The 23,797-nt window shown below is 44.2% G+C and overlaps 1 protein-coding gene across 1 annotated transcript in view; it reads left to right on the top strand.

The window, feature by feature from the left end:
* Positions 1-23,797, top strand: part of tmem259 (transmembrane protein 259) — a 35,896-nt gene that overhangs the window by 5,076 nt on the left and 7,023 nt on the right. The window contains exons 3-10 of the mRNA XM_056277108.1: positions 1,474-1,600; positions 2,613-2,723; positions 6,722-6,844; positions 15,488-15,588; positions 16,019-16,076; positions 16,551-16,634; positions 18,080-18,212; positions 23,385-23,484. Of these exons, the coding sequence (XP_056133083.1) occupies positions 1,474-1,600; positions 2,613-2,723; positions 6,722-6,844; positions 15,488-15,588; positions 16,019-16,076; positions 16,551-16,634; positions 18,080-18,212; positions 23,385-23,484 (837 nt within the window). The remainder of the gene's footprint in view (positions 1-1,473; positions 1,601-2,612; positions 2,724-6,721; positions 6,845-15,487; positions 15,589-16,018; positions 16,077-16,550; positions 16,635-18,079; positions 18,213-23,384; positions 23,485-23,797) is intronic.

Here is a 23,797-nt window from a genome sequence, read left to right as displayed (position 1 = left end):
AGGGGCTGATCAACCCTGGCTGGGTTGCCTGAGCGAGGGTGTATGATGTTGAAACACCCGAAACACCCGAGAACCTCAGCAAACATCACTGTGATGTGTCCCAGTGCATCCTAGCATGTATCTTCAAATCAATCATATGAAGAAATGTCGCCATATGCTTTTTAAATGAGCCAGTAAATTGAAATGATTCAGTTATAACATAGTACTGCATTTATTGAAGAATATCAGTTCAACATACTCATTTTCACAATGATATTATTACATTTAATTTGGTGTTTAGTTCATAATAACAGCTTTTCAGTATCACAGCCAGCTGTCCCATCATACTCTGTGTGTGTGTGGTTAGCCATCTCTTATTCACAATGAATGAAGGCTTCAAGCATGGCGTCACCTTAATTTGTTTAGGAGAGGAGCATTGATGCTCCAAACGATGGAAACACTTTTAGGTCTTCACCTGCTGTTCTTCTCTGGACTAACAGGTCTAGCAGTGTGTTGGCAAGGGGTTCACATTCCTCTTTTTGGTGCTTCATATGGTCAAGTTCACGCTCAGTGTGGCTATGAAAGAGACTGACAGCTGCAGTCACTGACTCCCATAATCCCGCTGGACAGCTAGTTTTTAGATGTGCACCTTCACCTGTTTGGGATCTGGGAGCAACCCAGATGTTGTGCTGCTGTAGTACGAATCTTTTTACTGCCAAAGCACAACACCTTTCTCCTCGGCTCAGTCATGGTGGTATGATTTGTACTGTTAGGAAATACACTGGAATATTGGTTTACTTGCTAACAAATGCTGTGCCTGCGGTCTCATCAAACTAGCTTACATTGTATGCTGACCCATAACGCTCACCCGCATCACCACCTCAAAGCAGCGTTACACTCCCTTCGCTTCAGCCGTCGGTGGGCGGTGCCCAGTCTGACCATCTCATGACCATGCACGTAAATAACAGCAGCTTTATGATGTGTCACAGATGATCAGCAGATAAGAGCCATCCTGCTGTCATGAAGACCAGAGGAGTGGTTGTGGAACTTCAAGATCAAGTTGTTATGGGGGGGGGGTGTTATCAAAAGACTGACAAAGATTTGAAACTCTCGAAGAAGAACTAGTCATACAATTTAATCCATCAGGTTTCAGTTGTATGACTTGTTTCTGAAGGCTTTCCAACTTTGTGTGTAGCTTGTTAAATGTTCAGTGTAACCTGACTATACGAGGCCGTTTAAGGTTCTGGTGCTGCCTTCCTGCACAGGAAACTGAAACCTGACCGCTTAGAGAAACACACATCTGTACATGAACGTTTAAGGTTCTGGTGCTGCCTTCCTGCACAGGAAACTGGAACCTGACCGCTTAGAGAAAGACCCATCTGTACATGAATGAACTTCACAGGAAATGTAGGCTAACCTTTTGCTTTCCTGCTCCGCTCATTCTCTCCCCCTTGCCCCCCCCTTCTTCCTCTCTCGCTTTCTCTCTCGGCCCAGTTTGAGCTGGACATTGAGCCTCGTCTGAAGCCACCTCTGATTGGAGGAGGAGCCCGAGGAGCAGCAGGAGGAGGGGGAGGTCTTAATGACAGCCAGGACCTCTCCTTCGGTCAGGCCCCCACTAAAGGTATGAGACCGTGGAGGTAAACCCAGTACGCTCCTCCTCTTGCTCCTGCCTTCTATGTCTTCCCCAGACTCAGTAACACTCCATCCTCCACCACACTGTCATCAGCTCCTGACCTTTGAACTCCAGCAGTCTCTCGCAGGACTATTTCAACGTTTGTTCAAACACTTGAAAATGTCAAGACGATTCACGATATTCTCCACCTCCAAACAGTGTCAGGAGTATGGCTATCTGACACAACAGTACCTCTAATAGTACTAACATAGTACCACAGTACACACTGATACACATGCTACACAGACGACAGTACCTCTAACAGTACTAACATAGTACCACAGTACACACTGATACACATGCTACACAGGCAACAGTACCTGTAAAAGTACTAACATAGTACCACAGTACACACTGATACACATGGTACACAGACAGCAGTGCCTGTAACAGTACTAACATAGTACCACAGTACACACTGATACACATGGTACACAGACAACAGTACCTCTAACAGTACTAACATAGTGCCACAGTACATACTGATACGCATGGTACACAGACACCAGCAGGTTAGGACGATCAAGGATAGAGATGGAAATGTGCTGACAAGTGAGGAGAGTGTGCTGTGAAGGTGGAAGGAGTACTTTGGGGGGCTGATGATGGGCCGGGGGCTTTGTGTGGTTTGGCAGATTTAAAACCTTACCCATGTCAGCCTCTGTCCCTCGATGTCTTAACTCGTTGAGTGAGTGCCCATCAAGGTTCGGTGTATTGTGTGGTGGTCCTGAGTCACACTCAAAGCGGCCATAGAACCTTTTCAGGTCATCCGGGAGTGAAGCGGTGGTGTTGGTAAAACTGCCCGGCTTGGGTTGGTAGTACGTTATCGCTTGCAGTCCCTGCCTGCACCTGGAGTCCCCACCATGTACTGCTGTTCTACTTTATCCTGGTGTTGTTTTTTGCCTGACTTGACGGCTTTCTTAGCGCATACCTGGATTCCTGTGTGTGTGTGTTTGAGTTACAGTATGGCCTCAAGAGGAGTATATCGTAGAATATTCTCTGGAGTATGGCTTCCTGCGTTTGTCTCAGACCACCAGACAGCGTCTCAACATCCCAGTCATGGTCGTCACCCTGGGTAACTATACAACTAGACACTATATAGTTCTTTACAGTTGGTAACCAAGTAATTATTGACAGTATGACTTTAATTATACAACTAATTACTATATACATTTTTGTTTAATTAGTAACTGTTTAACAAGTAGCTCTTGCTTGCTAGTACTTACTAGTTACTGTAACTATTTAACTAGTAAACAAGCCTTTAAAATATAACTAGTAACTGTGAATCTAGTAACTGTATAACCACTGTATAACAAGTAACTATATATCTAGTAACTATTTGACAAGTCTTACTATATTTACTAATATTAATCATCCTGGGTACCTATAGACCCTTTTCATCATCACTGTATAATTAGTAACTAAACATAGCACAAAAGTAAGGAAATGTGTGTTTGGTAGATTATCTCTTTGTTGTAACGATGCTTCTTGGCAATAAATCTTCTATCAGGCAGCTGATTGTCAACACCTGGGGTACCAGAAGCTCAAAACAAGAGTCAGTAGCGACAGCAAAATAAGCTGTTTGGCATTGGCAGAGAAGATTTGGCAAAATTTTCATGGGCGCAACCCACATACTCAGCTCTGGTGCTCATCCCACAAATGCATGTTCCTTACACATGTGGCCCCATTTAAAAGGGAATTAAACAGGCTTTCCAACGGTATAAGATTTATTGCCAAGAAGCATTGTTACAATAAAGAAATAATCTACCAAACACACATTTCCTTACTTTTTGTGCTAAGTATATGTGATGGCAGCTTCAGAACTAGTAACTATATAACACGTAGCTGTAGAACTTGTAGTTATTAGTAACTATATTTCTATGTTTTGTATGACTGGTAACTGGATAGGTTAACCTGGGTAAACCACAGACCTTTTTCACCATCACTGTATAACTAGTTGCTTTATAACAGTGCTCTGAAAAATTATTTGCCCCCTTCCTGATTTCCACCATTTCTGCATATTTGTCACACTGAATGGTTTCAGATCTTCATAAAACTTAATATAGAACCTAAGAAGACACAAAATACAGGTTTTAAGTGATCATTTTATTTATTGAAGGAAAAAGGATATTCAGCACCCACATCACTCATGTGAAAAAGTAATTCCCCCCTGAACTTAATAACTGGTTGGGCCACCTTTTAGCCGCAACAACAGCAACCAAATGCTTCCTATGATTGGAGATCAGTCTGTCACATTGCTGTGGAAGAATTTTGGCTCCCTCTTCTTTGCAGAATTGCTGTAATTCCGTGACACTGGAGGGTTGTTGAGCATCAACTTCTCATTTAAGGTCCTGCCACATCATCTCGTTGGGGTTCTAGTCAGGACTTTGACTAGCCCACTCCAAAACCTTAGTTTTATTCCTTTTGAGTCATTCTGAGGTAGATTTGCTCTTGTATTTTGGATCATTGTCCTGCTGCATGATGCAATTACACTTCAGCCTCAGATCATGGACTGATGACCAGACATTCTCCTTCAGAATTTTCTGGTAGAGAGCAGAATTCATGGTTCTTTCAATGGTGGCAGGTCTTCCAGGCCCAGAAGCAGCAAAGCATCCCCACACATCACACTACCACTACCATGTTTGACAGTTGGTATGTTATTATTGTGAAATGCTGTGTTTGCTTTACAGCAGACATAACGAAAGCCACTTTATTTTGTTATGGTACAGTTACAACGATTGTGTTCTCAGCATGTAACCCATCCTATTGTATAGGAGCAGTGGGCAGCTGCAGCACCCAGGGACCAACTCCACTTCTTTCCATTGCCTTGCTCAGGGGCACAAGCAGGAGTATTAACCCTAACATGCATGTCTTTCTGATGGTGGGAGGAAACCGGAGCACCTTGAGGAAACCCACACAGACAAGTGGAGAACATGCAAACTCCACACAGAAAGGACCTGGGACAGCCTGGGGTTTGAACCCAGGACCTTCTTGCTGTGAGGCAACAATGCTAACCACTTGGCCACCGTGTTCCCAGGACGGGACCCGTGTCTTCTAAAAAGTTCCACTTTTGACTCATCGGTCCACAGAACATTATCCCAAAAGGCTTGGGGGTCAGCAATGTGCTTTTTTGCAAATGTGAGATGAGCACTAATGTTTCTCTCAGTTAGCAGTGGTTTATGCCTTGCAACTCTCCCATGAATTCCATTTTTGCCCATTCTTTCTTATTATCATTGCTACTCTCTGTTTTCTGGTCTTCCAGCTAAACAATCCATAGATTACAACTTATTCAGAACTCAGCTGCACAAGTTCTAACCAGGACAAAAAAGAAGACCCGATAACGCCAGTCCTCTGAAACCTTCATTGGCTACCAGCGCTTTCACAATACAATTCAAAATCCTCAAAGCACTCGCTGGTCTGGCTTCTCCGTACATTTCAGACATGCTGTCAGTTTACAATCCCAGCAGATCTCTGCGGTCACAAGGTGGAAACCTTCATGTGCCAAGTGCATTTTCAAAGTCTGCTGAGATGGCATTCAGTGTCTGTGCACCTAAAGTCTGGAACAGTTTGCCTGCTGATGTGGAACTTGCTCCAATACGGTTCTCTTTTAAAACCAAACTAAAGACCTTCCTTTTCAGTCGAGCATTCTCTTAAATGAACACACCATATTTGTTCAGTTTGTATGCTGTGTTTTTGCTGTTTTCTTTTTTATGTAAAGCACGTTGGACTGCTTTTGTATGAGGTGGTGCTATACAAATAAGATTTTAAAGGAATTATAGTTGAATCATGAACAGTAACCTTAGCTGAGGCTAGAGGCCTGCAGTTCTTCAGATGTTGCCCTTAGTGTTTTAGTGACTTCCTGGATGAGTCGTCGCTGTGCTCATGGAGGAATGTGGTAGACTGGCCATTCCTGAGAAGATTCACCACTGTTCCAAGTTTTCTCCATTTGGAGACTATGGCTTTGTAACCCTTTCCAGACTAATGTATCTCAACAACTTTTTTTCTCATCTCTTCTTGAATGTCTTTTGATGGTGGGATAGTGTGCTGCTTGTTGAGAGACCTTGTAGCCTCCTTCACCTTGATGGTAAGCCTCCTTCACCTTGATTGTGATGTTCCTTCACATTGATGGTGAGTTTCCTTCACCTTGATGGTGAGGTTCCTTCACATTGATGGTAAGGTTCCTTCACATTGATGGTGAGATTCCTTCACATTGATGGTAAGGTTCCTTCACATTGATGGTGAGGTTCCTTCACATTGATGGTGAGGTTCCTTCACGGTGATGGTACGGTTCCTCCACATTGATGGTGAGGTTCCTACACAGTCATGGTAAGGTTCCTTCACAGTGATGGTGAGGTTCCTTCACAGTGATGTTAAGGTTCCTTCACATTGATGGTGAAGTTCCTTCACATTGATGGTGAGGTTCTATACAAGTCGTGTTTACATTCAGCAGGGCTGGCAGTCATCAAGCCTGGGTGTGTCTGCTCTAACTGAAACCAATGATCAATTAAATTTGGCTAATTGGTTGATTGAGTAACTAAGAGGGCAATATTTTTTCACCCAGGGTCAGTTAGTATTGGATAACTTTTCAAAAACTGAAATTTGCATTCAGTCGGGTTCTCCGTCTCATATTACATTTTATACAAGGCAAATTTGTCATTTGTGATATTGGGCTATACAAATAAAATTGATTGGATTTGATTTTGATTTGATTTGATTTGATACAAAGATCTAAAACAAGTGTGACAAACATGCAGAAATATAGACATTCAGGATGGGGAAAAGTACAAAATATGTTTTCATGACACTATGTTAACTGCAACAGTGCCAAACATATAACTTATTCATTATGAAACTAGTAACTATAGTTTAAATACTGTAACACCACAGCTACAAGCATTTAACCAGGAAATGAACACCGTTCTGCAGCAGAAAGCAGGATGTGTTTCACATGTTTTTGTCTGAAGACAGTAAAGATGAAGAGCATTGAAAAGATGGGTGCACTAGCATTCTCACAACTAATGCGATCGGTTCCCCAGGCTGAGGTTCACTGGTGTACTCTCTTGTTCTGTGCAGATCCCATGAAGGACCAGTGCTTTGGAGATGGCTTCAGCCGCTTCCTGCTGGACGAGTTTTTGGGATACGATGACATCCTGATGTCCAGTGTAAAAGCCCTGGCTGAAAGTGAGGAGAACAAAGGTATGTGTGTGTGTGTGTGTGTGTGTGTGTGCGTGCATGTGTGTGTCTGATATAGTATATATATTATAAAATGTCATCACCACCTGAGGACAAGTTTGTAGTTTAGTTATGATTGGCGAACGCCCGTCCTGTCACCACTCCACTTTGACTTTGGACGCTGTCGCTGATAAAAATAATACAATACAATAAATAAATCCCCGCTTCTGGTGCGAGAAGGTGGCGGCGCGAATTCACGTTTACAGCGGCCTCGTCCAGTACCAGTGTAGGAGGATGGCGGCGTGAACTTATTTTTTGGCAGCCTCACCCAGTACCGATGTGGGAAGATGGCGGCACGAATTTATTTTTTGGCGGCCTCACCCAGTACCGTCCATGCAGTGTCTTTGTCCACGTCTGCGTCTAAGTTTGTTTCTTCATTTGATGGCTGGGAGAGTTGGCGCTGGATCAGCTGGAAGAGCTTGGTCTGCTGCATCCTGTGGGCCCAGGAACCACGGCCCTGCCCAGAGCTGCACATGAAGAGGAAGCACCGAGGGTGGTCTGACAGGACGCAGAAGCGGGCCAGGCTAAGCTAACTGCTAGCCCATGCAGACCAACAGTCCAACAGTCATCCTGGCGTTCGCTCTCTTGGACAGTGAATTTTTTTATTCTTTTTTTTTGTTGATATGTTGGATATGGGCGGCACAGTGGTGCAGTGGTTAGCGTGGTCGCCTCACAGCAAGAAGGTTCGGGTTCAAGCCTTGAGGTAGTCCAGCCTGGTACTCTGTGCAACCTCTAAACTGTGCACAAAAGTTATTAGGCTGACAGGCCCAGAAGTATGCGAGATTAGCATCAGACAAGCACAAAAAAAAGTGTTTATCCTGCCATTATAAGACTTTTTGGAGCACCCAAGTCAATTGAATGGGAAATATGTGCTTAAGTTAAAAACTTTACCTAATAAAAACATTTTGCCTGCCAGTCTGTGGATGTGCAGCCTCCTAGGTGGACCCTCGCACGAATGTGACCGAATCTGATATGAACTGACACTTTTCAAAAAGAAAAGATTTGCTATGCGACCATTTTGGTCTAAACCTGTCTTTATTTTCCTAATATAATAAAACTGGGTAAACCGTTTACCCTCGCACATGCACGTCTCACATATACGGTTGACTCAGATCAGGCAGCAACAAGAATATGCAACACTTCCTGTTTTGACTGTAACCTAGAGGAAGGTGTTCCTTTATAACTTTAGCATTTTTTAGATTATTGGAATTATTTTAATAACGTTTGATCATATCGCTGCTGGATCTGAGTCAACCGTAGATATGAGTCATGTATGTGCATGGTTGACTCAGATCGGGCAGTGACGGAGAGCGGCGTTGGTCGAGCGAGCTAGAAAGTGAATGAAGAGAGGGAGTGGCGATCGCGAGAACAAACATGTTTCAAAGATTTTGAATCACTGCAACAACGAGAGGTTGTTTCTCATACAGCCATAACTGTGCAAAAAACATTTTAGGCTGATGGGTCTAGTAGTATGCAAGATTAGCTGTGAACAGTAGATCCCTCTACTGATCCCCAGAGGGGTTGGAGCAGTGACCAGGACGGCTCAGAAGAGTGGGGTTATTGGCCGAGTGCAATTGGGGAGAAAAATGGGGGGGGGGGGGGGGGATTGGCTGTGAGGGTCATTGAAGGCAGCTTAAAAAGTTTGTGAAGCTTTTAAAAGGAAATAAAAACCAAGAAAACTTCCCCCTAAAGAAAACTGGTTTGATGATGGCACAAAACAAGACAAACTTTTAACAGGATCAGCCAGGAAACAAAGACATAGGATGAAGATATCAATTATTATTATTATTATTAGTCAAAAGTGAAAATACTAGAATTGGCTATTTATCTATGAAAAATAATCAGAATCCTTGAGACTTCCCAAGATGAACCGAGGAATCAACACGGCCCATCAAATCTCCTGGAGGTCCTGAGAGCACATTCAGACCAGGAGCTGCAGAGGCCAGGACTCAAACCATTTAACCTGCTGTGTGTGTGTGTGGGGGGGGGGGGGTGTCCAAACTGGTCCATGACACTTAAGTCCAGTCCACTGCTGTTCAGTACTGGATGAGAATGGAGCCGGCTCGCCATATATAGTATACATATATAGTAAGTATACATATACACTACCGTTCAAAAGTTTGGGATCACCCAAACAATTTTGTGTTTTCCATGAAAAGTCACACTTATTCACCACCATATGTTGTGAAATGAATAGAAAATAGAGTCAAGACATTGACAAGGTTAGAAATAATGATTTGTATTTGAAATAAGATTTTTTTTACATCAAACTTTGCTTTCGTCAAAGAATCCTCCATTTGCAGCAATTACAGCATTGCAGACCTTTGGCATTCTAGCTGTTAATTTGTTGAGGTAATCTGGAGAAATTGCACCCCACGCTTCCAGAAGCAGCTCCCACAAGTTGGATTGGTTGGATGGGCACTTCTTGCGTACCATACGGTCAAGCTGCTCCCACAACAGCTCAATGGGGTTCAGATCTGGTGACTGCGCTGGCCACTCCATTACCGATAGAATACCAGCTGCCTGCTTCTGCTCTAAATAGTTCTTGCACAATTTGGAGGTGTGTTTAGGGTCATTGTCCTGTTGTAGGATGAAATTGGCTCCAATCAAGCGCTGTCCACTGGGTATGGCATGGCGTTGCAAAATGGAGTGATAGCCTTCCTTATTCAGAATCCCTTTTACCCTGTACAAATCTCCCACCTTACCAGCACCAAAGCAACCCCAGACCATCACATTACCTCCACCATGCTTAACAGATGGCGTCAGGCATTCTTCCAGCATCTTTTCATTTCTTCTGCGTCTCACAAACGTTCTTCTTTGTGATCCAAACACCTCAAACTTGGATTCATCCGTCCACAACACTTTTTTCCAGTCTTCCTCTGTCCAATGTCTGTGTTCTTTTGCCCATCTTAATCTTTTTCTTTTATTGGTCAGTCTCAGATATGGCTTTTTCTTTGCCGCTCTGCCCTGAAGCCCAGAATCCCGCAGCCGCCTCTTCACTGTAGATGTTGACACTGGTGTTTTGCGGGTACTATTTAATGAAGATGCCAGTTGGGGACCTGTGAGGCGTCTGTTTCTCAAACTAGAGACTCTAATGTACTTATCTTCTTGCTCAGTTGTGCAACGCGGCCTCCCACTTCTTTTCTACTCTGGTTAGAGCCTGTTTGTGCTGTCCTCTGAAGGGAGTAGTACACACCGGTGTAGGAAATCTTCAATTTCTTAGCAACTTCTCGCATGGAATAGCCTTCATTTCTAAGAACAAGAATAGACTGTCGAGTTTCAGATGAAAGTTCTCTTTTTCTGGCCATTTTGAGCGTTTAATTGACCCCACAAATGTGATGCTCCAGAAACTCAATCTGCTCAAAGGAAGGTCAGTTTTGTAGCTTCTGTAACGAGCTAAACTGTTTTCAGATGTGTGAACATGATTGCACAAGGGTTTTCTAATCATCAATTAGCCTTCTGAGCCAATGAGCAAACACATTGTACCATTAGAACACTGGAGTGATAGTTGCTTGAAATTGGCCTCTATACACCTATGTAGATATTGCACCAAAAACCAGACATTTGCAGCTAGAATAGTCATTTACCACATTAGCAATGTATAGAGTGTATTTCTTTAAAGTTAAGACTAGTTTAAAGTTATCTTCATTGAAAAGTACAGTGCTTTTCCTTCAAAAATATGGACATTTCAATGTGATCCCAAACTTTTGAACGGTAGTGTATAGTATACATATACAGTAGACATATATGATACATATATAGTATTCATATATAGTAGCGTCTGAAATTAGTTTCCTCCGTACGGTGTCTGGGCTCAGCCTTAGAGATAGGGTGAGGAGCTCGGACATCTGGACGGAGCTTGGAGTAGAGCTGCTGCTCCTTCGCATCGAAAGGAGCCAGTTGAGATGGTTCGGTCATCTGATTAGGATGCCTCCTGGGCGCCTTCCTTTGGAGGTTAACCGGGCACGTCCAACTGGGAGGAGACCCAGGGGAAGATCCAGAACTCGCTGGAGGGACTACATGTCCAATCTGGCCTGGGAACACTGTAGGATCCCCCAGGAGGAGCTGGAGGGTGTTGCTGGGGAGAGGGACATCTGGAGTGCCCTACTTAGCTTGCTGCCACCGTGACCCGACCCCGGAAAAGCGGCTGAAGATGAAATTAGATTAAATATAGTATACCTATACAGTATACATATATAGTATACATATCGTCACCTTCTTAAAATAATGGCCTAAGTCATATTTTCAAGTTTTTCAAAAAACAGAATGAACTGACAAATTTTGTTTCAGTTTATTATGTTTTTTGAAAAACTTGAAAATATGACTTAGGCCATTATTTTAAGAAGGTGACGATATATAGTATACATACGTATATAGTATACATATACAGTATACATATATAGTATACATACGTGTATAGTATGCATGTACAGGATACATATATAGGATACATATACTGTATACATATGTATGTAGGATACATATATAGGATACATATACAGTATTATGTTGTTCGTCCGTCGCAGCAACGAGGATCATCTAGTCATCCTGTAGGGGCCAAATTCTGTGGATGCGAAGATGGCTGGTTAGTCTAATCTGCGCCATGAATGTTCTTTGGCAGTGTGGGCATGGGATAGTGGGAGTAGCTGGAGGGTTGCTGGCATGGTCTTTCCTGGCCTGCCTGCAGCTCTCTGCTGCAGCAATCCTGGCAGCTTCATATGTGTTTGCACCATTTCGGACAGCTGCACGCCACTCTCCTCTGTTCAAAGCTTTCTGTTCCCATGTGTCGTAGTTGATGGTGAAGGCCTTTAACGAAACCTTCAAGGTGTCTTTGAAACGCTTTTTTTTTACCACGATGGGAGCACTTGCCTTGCTTGAGTTCGCCATATAACAGTTTCTTTGGGAGCTGGTGGTCTGGCATGTGAACTACGTGGCCCACCCAACAAAGCTTAGATGCATGAGGATGATGTGTATACCCGGCAGTCTTGAGCGAGTGAGGACCTCTGTGTCAGGGATCTTGTCATACCACTTTATGCCAAGAAGTTTTCTGAGGCATGTGGTGTGAAAGTGGTTTAGTGTTTTTGCATGGCGTTTGTAAACTGTCCATGTTTGTAAACTGTACATATACAGTATACATATATAGTGTATATATACAGGATACATATACAGTATACATGTATGGTATACATATACAGGATACATATATAGGATACATATATTGTACACATATACAGTGTGTATGTATGTATGTGTGTGTATGTATATATATAGGATACATATACAGTATACACATATAGTGTACATATACGGTATACATATGCCATTATACATGTACAGTATACATATATATGGCATGTATATAGTGTGCATATACAGTATACATATATAGAGTACATATACAGTATATACATACATATGATACATACATATATCATGTAGATATACAGTATACATATATAGGATACATATATAGTGTACACAGGCTCATACCCACTAGCCTGCGCCTGTGTACCACAATGAAAGGACATAGAGCAGACAGAATCATAGAGAAGGCACAGAATCAACTCCTGAATGAACGAGTGAGACAGGTCCATTTCACTATTGAAGGGCTGAAGGAGAAATCTGACCAACTACTCCAGCAAATAACATCCCACTTGCCTGGTGCAGTCTTGGAGAGGATCACTGAGTTCACCAAGCCGAACTATCTCAACACCACAAAACCAAAGAAAGGCAGACAAGGAAGTTTCAAAACTTACAGCGACGAACCAACAACACTAGCCAATCAGATATACTTACCTGGAGACAAAAGACAGAACATCCCACACGAAACAGAACGCAGAACAGATGGATCAAGAATCTGTCGGACAAGGTACTTTCACAATCAGAGAAGGAGGTCTTAGCCAAAGGACTGAACTTCGCCATGACACCCAAACAACTACCTATAGTTGACCTCATCACATCCACAGAATCAGCCATAAGGAAAAACAAGCTAACGGAAACCGAGGCGGAACAGCTTAGGTTAAAGGTATCAGCAGCTCTGTCCAGTGCGAAACTCCCTCCTTCCAACCTAACCATGGAGGAAAGGAAAGCCGTGAAGCCCTGAGCAAGGACGAAAACATCACTATCCTTCCAGCAGATAAGGGGAGATGCACGGTTATCCTCAACACAACAGACTACCACGCCAAGATCACGTCATTACTCAGCGACACCGACACCTATGAACCTCTGAGACGCGATCCTACTAGTGGTTACAAGAGGAGAATAATAGAATACCTACAGAAACTACAGAAAGGAGGAACCACTGATCGGATACAATACCACCGTCTCTACCCACAAGATAACATTCCATGCATATATGGACTCCCTGAGATCCATAAAGATGAAACCCCCCTCAGGCCCATCGTCAGCAGCATAAACTCGGTCACGTACAACATTGCCAAACATATAGCCAACATCTTGACCCCTTTAGTGGGCGAAACACCTCACCATATCCAAAACTGACTTTGTGGACAAGGTCCAAGGTGTAAAACTGGAACCGGATGAAACCATGGTATCCTACGACATGACCTCGTTATTCACCTGCATCCCAACCATGGAGGCTTTGGAAACTGTGAGGCAACGTTTGCTACGGGACGACACCCTCCACGATAGGACCAACCTCAACCCAGACCAGATTTGCCAACTACTGGACCTTTGCCTGAACACTACATATTTCCAATTCAGGGGTCAGTTTTACAGACAGAAACACAGCTGTGCAATGGGCTCACCAGTATCTCCCATTGTGGCCAACTTATATATGGAAGAGGTAGAACACAGGGCCTTGAACTCCTTCAGAGGAACACCTCCGAGCCACTGGTTCAGATATGTGGACGACACATGGGTCAAAATCCAAACACAAGAGGTGCAGGCGTTTACCAAACACATCAACTCAGTGGACAAGAACATTAAGTTCACAAGGGAAGACGTAAAGAACAACAGTTTGCCCTTCTTGGACTGTGACGTCCACATTAGGGAAGACAGGAGTCTCCACATTGGGGTTTACAGAAAACCTACACACACAGACCAATGTCTGCTTTTCGACTCACACCACCCTCTGGAACACAAACTGGGCATCATCAGAACTTTGCAACACAGAGCTGACAATGTGCCCAGCAGCACTCAGGCCCAACGAGAAGAACACAAACACCCCTGAGGGGAGCTTTAAAAACCTGCGGCTACCCCAGTTGGACCTTTGTGAAAACTGCAACACGTTCCAAAAAGACCAACCAGGTGAGCGACGAGGAGAAAAGGAACAGAAGGAAGAGCACAGTCATCCCGTATGTTTCTGGGGTCTCCGAGAAACTCAGGAGAATTTTCAACAAACACCGCATCCCGGTATACTTCAAACCCAGCAACACACTCCCACAAAGACTGGTTCATCCCAAAGACCGTGTACCACACACCCGGAAAAGCAATCTGGGGTATGCTGTACAATGCAATGAGGATTGCACTGACCTATACATAGGAGAAACCAAACAACCACTACACAAACGGATGGCCCAACACAGAAGGCCAAACTCCTCAGGACAAGACTCAGCAGTCTATCTACACCTAAAGGAGAAGACACACTCCTTCCAGGACAGCAACGTACACATTTTGGACAGGGAAGATAGATGGTTTGAAAGAGGGGTGAAGGAAGCCATCTATGCGAAACTGGAAAAACCATCCCTCAACAGAGGAGGAGGTCTGCGACACCACCTATCTCCCACTTACAATGCCGTCCTTTCATCTCTACCCAGGAGACTCAAGAAGCCTAGCCTCCAAGACCAACAGTCGCTCACTAACGGCTCCAACAACTCTCATGACCACTGAACAAGGAAGTCGAAACTAACACCCCCAACCACCGTCGCTGCTAAACAAATGCAAATCCATAGCTCCGATGGCGATGGGCGCGGCTGGACATCGGAGCACAGGAGAGCCACGCATATCAATAGCTCCGATAACGACGGGCGCGGCCAAACATCGGTACACAAAAGAGCCACTCATATCTATAGCTCTGTTAGCAACAGGCGTTGGTAAACATCGTATCACACATCTATAGCTCTGACAACGACTCCTAGAGGATAAATGCTGAGTCTCATCAGCAGCCAGTCAGACTAGCTTGGTCTAGTCAGAAAGGCACCAACTGAGGAAGCCTCTTGGATGAGAGGCGAAACGTCTTCACGGATATATACCAAGTCCAGTTGCACTTGATTCAACTCCTTTGGATAACCATGACCTGGATGAATGAGAGCATTCACAGACATACCAAGTCCAGTTGCACTTGATTCAACTCCTTTGGATATATAGTGTACATATACAGTATACATCTACAGTGTACATATATAGGATACATATATAGTATACATATATATTGGGCTTGTTGTAAGACATTTTTTAAAAGCGTTGGCCTGTATGTCTTTAAAAGAAGAGGCCATATGTTCCATGAATTGCAGCCAATGACAATCAATCATTCAATCAATCAATCAATCACCTTCATCTGTAGCACATGTGGGACATGAACGTGTAATGTGATGTGCTTTACATGAGAACAAGTAAAACTGAACATCCTCCTTGTCATTGCTGCAGGGTTCCTGAGGAACGTTGTGTCAGGAGAACACTACAGGTTTGTCAGCATGTGGATGGCTCGCACCTCCTACCTGGCTGCCTTCGTCGTCATGGTGATATTTGTAAGGAGGATTTCTCTGCCAGCCTCATTTAAACAGCTCCCAGTCAGGATTTAACTAGTAGCCTTGACTCCATACTGGGGATACCATGACAGCCAGCAACACAGTGAACGACAGTCCGTTTTAATGTTATGTTTCACTATCATTCATGTACAGGAGGTGACATATGAAGATGGTTTCCCCTCATGTTTTACTGGACTGGTAGAAAAGAATGAGAAGTGATTTTCACAATGACTTTATATATATGTGTGTATATATATACGTATATTCTAGTGTTGTCAAGAGAGAGAACAGAGGACAGAGAGAATGGTTTAGTCGTAAAATAGATGAGACTGAGGCGGTGTGTGTGTGTGTGTGTGTGTGTGTGTGTGTGTGTGTGTGTGTGTGTGTGTGTGTGTGTGTGTGTGTGTGTGTGTGTGTGAGAACTCTGCAGACTCTTTCAGTGTCCATGCTGCTGAGATATTCTCACCATCAGATTTTTGTCTTCATCGGTGAGCTGACCCTCCTTACATGACCTCATTTTACTGGTATACCACCTGTTTTAATCAGTCATCATGGTGACCAGGAGACAGACTGTCTTGACGGTGTCATCATGGTGACCAGGAGACAGACTGTCTTGATGGTGTAATCATGGTGACCAGGGGACAGACTGTCTTGACGGTGAGATAGGCTGTCTTGATGGTGTCATTATAGTGGCCAGAAGACAGGCTGTCTTGATGGTGTCATCATGGTGACCAGAAGACAGGCTGTCTTGACGGTGTCATCATGGTGACCAGGAGACAGGCTGTCTTTACGCTGTCATCATGGTGACCAGGAGACAGACTATCTTGACGGTGTCATCATAGTGACCAGGAGACAGACTGTCTGACGGTGTCATCATGGTGACCAGGAGACAGACTGTCTTTATGGTGTCATCATGGTGACCAGGTGACTGACTGGATCCTGACTGTGTTCTCTAATCTCAGTTGACCTGCTGCAGATGTTAGAGATGAACATGACCATCGCCTTCCCAGCAGCCCCTCTGCTCACTGTCATCCTGGCTCTCGTTGGTAAGCCTCGCTTCTTGTCCTCCTTCAGGCAATCAACCAGTCAGTCAAACTTTTTTCATAAAGCACATTCTTTTTTAAATTTTCCTTCTGTGAAATTCATCAGAAAAGTTGCTGGCCTCGACATGGCCTCGTCTTTATCATTTGGCTTTCAAGGTTTCTTCATGTTTCAGACAAACCGGTTTGTACAATGCGTAATTTCACCACATCAGACTCATGGTTTCGGTCATTTATACCTTTATCAAACTTGCTCAGTTTGAAGGTGTGGTGAGAAGCTGTCCGTCATAGAGAGGGGTGGGAATAGAAACAGTAAGTGTTTGTAGTTGCAACCTAAAGAGTCGAAGAAATGCAGATAAAGACGAGCACTCGAGTTTTTTCTCCAAGCTGTTCGTGGCAAGCGGTGATTGGTGGTGTAAGTAGCTGTGTGAAGAGTGAAGAGAAAGAAGGTGCTAACCTCTTGAAACACTGCTGTCTTCACACCTGAAAACACCTGCTGTCGTTTACATGTGCTATAACCCCGCCCCCCTTGCGTCCAGTCGGTCTTTCCTGAAAATGTTATAACGCGGAAGTTGCAGAACAGCAGATGAGGAGTTATCATGTGGCCAAGTTTCTGATAAACAGAGGAAATCTAAGTTGGACTCTAATAACATAAGATTTATCTGATCACTTTTGGGTTTTAAGCTTCGTATATTTAGGTGTCCACATAATATACCCTTTGGCTTTGCTCTCTGATCCCAAATAATTCTCGCGTTGTTTACCCTTTGAAAGACTTTCCACTTCCGGTTCATTCAGATTGCCCTGTTTACTGACCTGCACTTGTTTTTATTGTTCATGTGTTTGTGAGGGGTTGTCCTACAGTCATTACCACTCAGTTGGACATTGTATGGGCTCACATGTTTACAGCCACTGTTGTTGCTCGTTGGAATCGCTGAAGATGTTCTCGTTCTTGCCACATCAAGACCACTGATGTGTCCTGGTCGCTGTACTAGCGCCTCCTCTTGGCGGTCGGGGTGCCTGTTCAGGGGGGAGGGGTATCTGGGGGGAATAGCATGATCCCCCCCAGCGCTACGTCCACCTGGCGAAACTCTTCACTGTCAGGTGAAAATAAGCAGCTGGTGACTCCACATGTATGGGAGGAGGCATGTGGTAGTCTGCAGCCCTCCCCGGCTCGGCAGAGGGGGTGGAGCAGAGACCGGAAGAGTGGGGTAATTGGCCAAGTACAACTGGGGAGAAAAGGGGGACCCCCCCCCCAAAGAAAATATATATAATAGGAGGTATCAAAAATTAGATTTGTGGAATGTAAATCTTCAGGTAGCTTCAAATCCTGATCCTGTAGATATTTACACATATTGAATCATAAAATGTTTAATAATGACTTCTTAATGAAATGGATTCATATCATTTTAGAAAAAGTGATCATTATGAAAATTGTTATATGCTGTGTTCAGGCATGGAGGCCATCATGTCCGAGTTCTTTAATGACACCACCACAGCCTTCTACATCATCCTCATCGTCTGGTTGGCTGATCAATATGATGCAATCTGTTGCCACACCAACACCAGCAAACGCCATTGGCTGAGGTAAGTCCTGTCCTCCCCCACAACACCATCAATTACAGACAGGACTGACTAAGATGGAATCTGCCACCGACCACAGAGGAGGCTGAAGAGAACCTGGATTCTTGACTGGGTTATCGATCAGAAATAGTCCGTCTGTTGTCTTGATGAATGCTCAGATGCATCCCAGACAGTTGAATCAGTTCATCTGGACACAAAGTTTAGTGGGAGAAACATTTCATCATCATCTAAGTGACTTCGTCAGTCTCAGCTGACTGTAAGTATCCCCACCCTTATAAACAGTACAGTAGCACAGTTGTTAGCTGACCGAAACTGGTCACCCAACACAGGTTTCATATGCAAATTGCCGTGACCATTAACTAGAGTTTCAATGGCCATGTGTACTATTCACAGAGGGTTGAGGAATAGTTGCAGTCACGGCATTATAAGATGGTGACAGATGTACTCTTAGCCCCCCCCCCCCCTCGGTTCAGGGATGGTCGTTCCCTCTTTACATATTAGATGGCCTCTTTGACTCCTCATTCAAACCAGTGTTCCTCCCTATCAAGGATGGTCACATCCTTATCTCTGAAAGAGTGGCCACTGGCCTGTAGGTGGTGTAGACTGTGGAGTCCTGGCCTGTAGATGGTGTACACTGTGGAGTCCTGGTCTGTAGATGGTGTAGACCAGTGTTTCCCAAACCAGTCCTCAAGGAACCCCTATCCTGCAGATTTTCTTTGCAACCCTGAATAGGTACCTGTTTGTAGTTATTCAACCAATCAGCAATGAATTATGTCAGCTGTTGCACACTTTGCAAAATTAAGTGCTGTGAGATGATTGGTTGAGTAAGTACAGACAGGGCTACCTATTGCAGGGTTACAATGAAAATCTGCAGGATAGGGGTTCCTTGAGGATTGGGTTGGGAAACGCTGGTGTAGACTGGAGTTCTGGTCTGTAGATGGTGTAGACTGTGGAGTCCTGGCCTGTAGATGGTGTAGACTGTGGAGTCCTGGCTGTAGATGGTGTAGACTGTGGAGTCCTGGCCTGTAGCTGGTGTAGACTGTGGAGTCCTGGCTGTAGATGGTGTAGACTGTGGAGTCCTGGCCTGTAGATGGTGTAGACTGTGGAGCCACTAGCCTGTAGATGATATAAACTGTGGAATCCTGGCCTGATGTGTTAGCTCTCCTGTGCTGTGTCATCCTCTTGGCCAGCGTCTGTTTAGTTTCCCCAGTGTACAAGTCACAACAATCCTCCTGGCACTTAACAGTGTACACTATTTTGCTCTGTTTGTGCCGGGGGACCTGATCCTTGAGGTGGACCAACTTCTGGTGCAGTGTGTTTTGGAGTTTGAAAGTAACTGAGACGCGTTTTTGGAAAATACAAGTCTCAACTTTTCCGACACTCCCACCAAATACAGAATCACCACTGGTTTACACTTAGACAGCTGTTGTCCTTCTCTCTTCGATCAGCTGGTGCACTGTTTGGGGTCTTCCTGGCTTTGACAAACGCCCAGTTAGGATAACCACACTTAACCAGGACCTGTTTAATGTGGGATTTCTCCCCTTCCCCGGCCGCTGAAAAAATGAAAATGATGACAGCAAAATCCAACCCAACACTAGAGAAATATTGCCCCCCCCCCCCAAATACAGTGGCTTGCAAAAGTATTCAACCCTCTTGATAGTCATCATTAATTTCTGGATTATAAAAGACACTCATACATCTGGTCCTGACTGTTCTGATGGCGTCTGGACACTGCTTGGCATCCTGCGCATCATATTCTTCATAAATTTTATAAGTCCATTATAATTGTGTTATCCTCTTTCAATGTTGTATTGTGTGAATTGCGTAAACACAACATCCATTGCACATTGTTCGTCTTGGGAGAGAGATCCTCCTCTGTCCCTGAGGTTTCTTCCTATTTTTTCTCCCTGTTAAAGGTTTTTTTTTAGGGAGTTGTTCCTTATCCGATGAGAGGGTCTAAGGACAGGATGTTGTGTTGCTGTTACGCCCACTGAAGCAAATTTGTAATTTGTGATATTGGGCTATACAAATAAAATTGATTTGATTTGATTTCCTGAACAATATTGTTTTTGTGAACCCATAAACTCTACCAGCACGTTCCCACAGCCAAAATAAGTTACGTTTCACTGACTTTATGTAAATAAATTAAAAAGTAAAATATAGTGCTTATAATATAGAAATATAGTGCTATAAAATAGAGATGCTGGGTGTATTGGGAGAAGGATGCTGAATATGGAGCTGCCAGGGAAGAGGAGAAGAGGAAGGCCAAAGAGGAGGTTTATGGGTGTGGTGAGGGAGGACATGCAGGTGGCTGGTGTGACAGAGGAAGATGCAGAGGACACGAAGAGATGGAAATGGATGATCCGCTGTGGCGACCCCTAACAGGAGCAACCGAAAGTAGTAGTAGTACTAGTAGTAGTAGTGGGGGTGGTAGTAGTAGTAGTGGTGGTAGTAGTAGTTGTGGTAGTGGTGGTAGTAGTAGTAGTAGTAGTAGTAGTGCTTGCATAAGTATTCAACCCCTTGTGCTCTGAAAGTTCCAAGTTTACACAAATGACAAATTATTCCTAAAATAAACCCATCAGGTAAACACAATTGGACCTAATTAGTGTGCAGCTGTAGATATTAAAGTACCGGTCTGGTTTATGGGTATAAAAGCACTCTGTTTAAAGTTCATTAGCCAGGCGTGAACTCCATCAGAACATGAAGACAAAGGAGCAGAATACTGAAGTAAGACACAAAGTGATTAAAATGCAGAAGGTGGGAAAGGGATACAAAACAATATCCAAGTGTTAGGATGTCCCATGGATCACTTGGATCCATTGTCAGAAAGTGCAAGTTGTGTCACACCACCCAGACGCTTTGTAGGACAGGCCGTCCCTCAAAGCTAAGTGTCCGAGCAAGACGTGGGCTGGTGAGGAAAGCCACAGATGATCCTGCAGTCACTTTGAAGGCGCTCCAGAGGTCAGTGGCTGAAACTGGAGTAAATGTGCATGAGTCAACCATATCACGGCTCTCCATAAATCTGGCCTGTATGGGAGGGTGGCAAGAAAGAAGCCGTTGCTCAAAACTGTGCATATAAAACCATGCTTGCAGTTTGCTACCAAGCACAAGAGACACCCAGTTAGGATGTGGGTAAAGGTTTTGTGGTCAGATGAGGTGCTTTTTGGCCAAAACTCAAAGCGTTATGTGTGGCACAAACCTAACACTGCTCGTGCCCTAAAAAACACCCTCCCTACAGTGAAGCATGGCGGCAGCAGCATAATGCTATGGGGTTGCTTTTCAGCTGCAGGCACTGGGAACCTTGTTCACATTGAGGGAATAATGGATGAAGCTAAATACAGGGACATATGGAGGAAAACCTGTTGCAGTCTGCCATAAAACTGATGCTTGGGAGAAGGTTCACCTTCCAGCAGAACAATGATCCTAAGCACAAGGCTAAAGCAACAATGGCATGGCTCAGCAACAAAAAGGTGAAGGTTTTGGAGAGGCCAAGTCAAAGTCCAGACCTCAACCCAATTGAAAATCTGTGGCACAGACAGAAAATCGCAGTCCAGAGGCACCATCCCACCAACCTGCAAGACCTGTTCAAATTCTGCTAAGAAGAAAGGGCAAAAATTACTCCAGAAGAATGTGTAAAGCTTGTACATACTTACCCCAAGGGAATCATGGCCGTTACTGCAGCAAAAGGGTACTCTACACAGTATTGATATGTGGGGGTTGAATACTTATGCAAGCACTATATTTTAGTTTTTAATTTATTTACATAAAGCCAGTGAAACATAACTTATTTTGGCTGTGGGAACATGCTAGTAGAGCTTATGGGTTCACAACAATAATGTTGTTCAGGACCAGATGTATGAGTGTCTTTTATAATCCAGAAATTACTGATGACTGTCAAGGGGGCTGAATACTTTTGCAAGGCACTGTATCTGTACAGGGTGTAGAGGTCCAGTAATCATTACTGTTGGCATTTGAATCATATATATTTAGGGGCGTCCGGGTACCGTAGCGGTCTGTTCCATTGCCTACCAACACAGGGATCGGCGGTTCGAATCCCTGTGTTACCTCCAGCTTGGTCGGGCGTCCCTTCAGACACAATTGGCCGTGTCTGCGGGTGGGAAGCCGGATGTGGGTATGTGTCCTGGTCGCTGCACTAGCGCCTCCTCTGGTCGGTCAAGGAGCCTGTTTGGGGGAACTGGGAGGAATAGCGTGATCTTCCCATGTGCTACGTTCCCCTGGTGAAACGCCTCACTGTCAGGTGAAAAGAAGTAGCTGGTGACTCCACATGTATCGGAGGAGGCGTGCGGTAGTCTGCAGCCCTCCCTAGATCAGCAGAGGAGGTGCAGAAGTGACCGGGACGGCTTGGAAGAGTGGGGTAATTGTCCGGATACAATTGGGGAGAAAAAGGGTGGGGGGGAATCATATATATTTTGCTGTTTTACTTTCAGAGTTAAATCATACATGTTTTCCTGTTGAGCGTTTCAACATGGCTGTTCTGCTGTCAGCATTTACGTCCCTGACCAGGAAGAAAACGCAGTGCGGGAGGCGAGCTGGCTGGTCTTATTGGATGATGTTCTTCTTGAAAGAAAATGCAGCGCGGGAGGCAAGCTGGCTGGTCTTATTTGATTATGGTCTTCTTTAAAGGATGATTTCATTTTTTACAACCCGGGTCTTGATTTCATGTCAGTTACGATGTCATTTTACTCACCCGGCTTCATTCTGTAGACTTTGGACATGGGACCACCACTGGACTCAGCTTTACAACATGAGCATCAGACATGTTTCAACAAGTTTAACCCAATTATCGAAACTACGTATTTGAGAGTGAAAACCGAAACGAAAGTTAAAAGTTATTACCTGAAGTGTGCAATACTACCAAAGCTGAGTGACATGTGTGATTGTCTTGATGCTCAGTCTGGGTAAGAACATCTGCAGGTATCCCCACCCTTACATACCCGCAGTCAGCTGAGACTGACGAGGTCACTTACATGTTGCTGAAACGTTTCTGTCAATCAGCGTTGTGTCCGAATGAACCGAGCCACCTTTCTGTCACACACAGACACACGTCCCACAACACACCGTTGTAAAGAGTTCTGTGTACTTGGTTGGTTCTGATTGGTGAATGTCTTTATGAATCATCTGACGGGTTGTTTTATTCCTGTTGCTCTACTGCAGATTCTTCTACCTGTACCACTTTGCCTTCTATGCCTACCACTACCGCTTCAACGGCCAGTACAGCAGCTTGGCCCTGGTCACCTCCTGGCTCTTCATTCAGGTCAGCCCATGTGACTTCCGTTAAAGAACACAGCCATCCATCGGAAAACAGGACCAGACATTAGACAAGACCAGCCATTAGACCGGACCAGACATAAGACAGGACAAGACATTAGACCAGACCAGACATTAGACAAGACCAGACATTAGACAGGACCAGACATTAGACAGGACCAGACATTAATAATAATAATAATAATAAATTAAACTTATATAGCGCTTTTCTAATACTCAAAATCGCTTTACAATAAACGGGGTGAAACAAGACGACAGATAAACACAACGCAGACATACAGGGGTGGGTGGGAAGGAGG

Source organism: Lampris incognitus, chromosome 3, assembly GCF_029633865.1.
Source record: "Lampris incognitus isolate fLamInc1 chromosome 3, fLamInc1.hap2, whole genome shotgun sequence".
NCBI lineage: Eukaryota > Metazoa > Chordata > Actinopteri > Lampriformes > Lampridae > Lampris > Lampris incognitus.
This window is presented reverse-complemented; position numbering and strand designations above follow the sequence as displayed.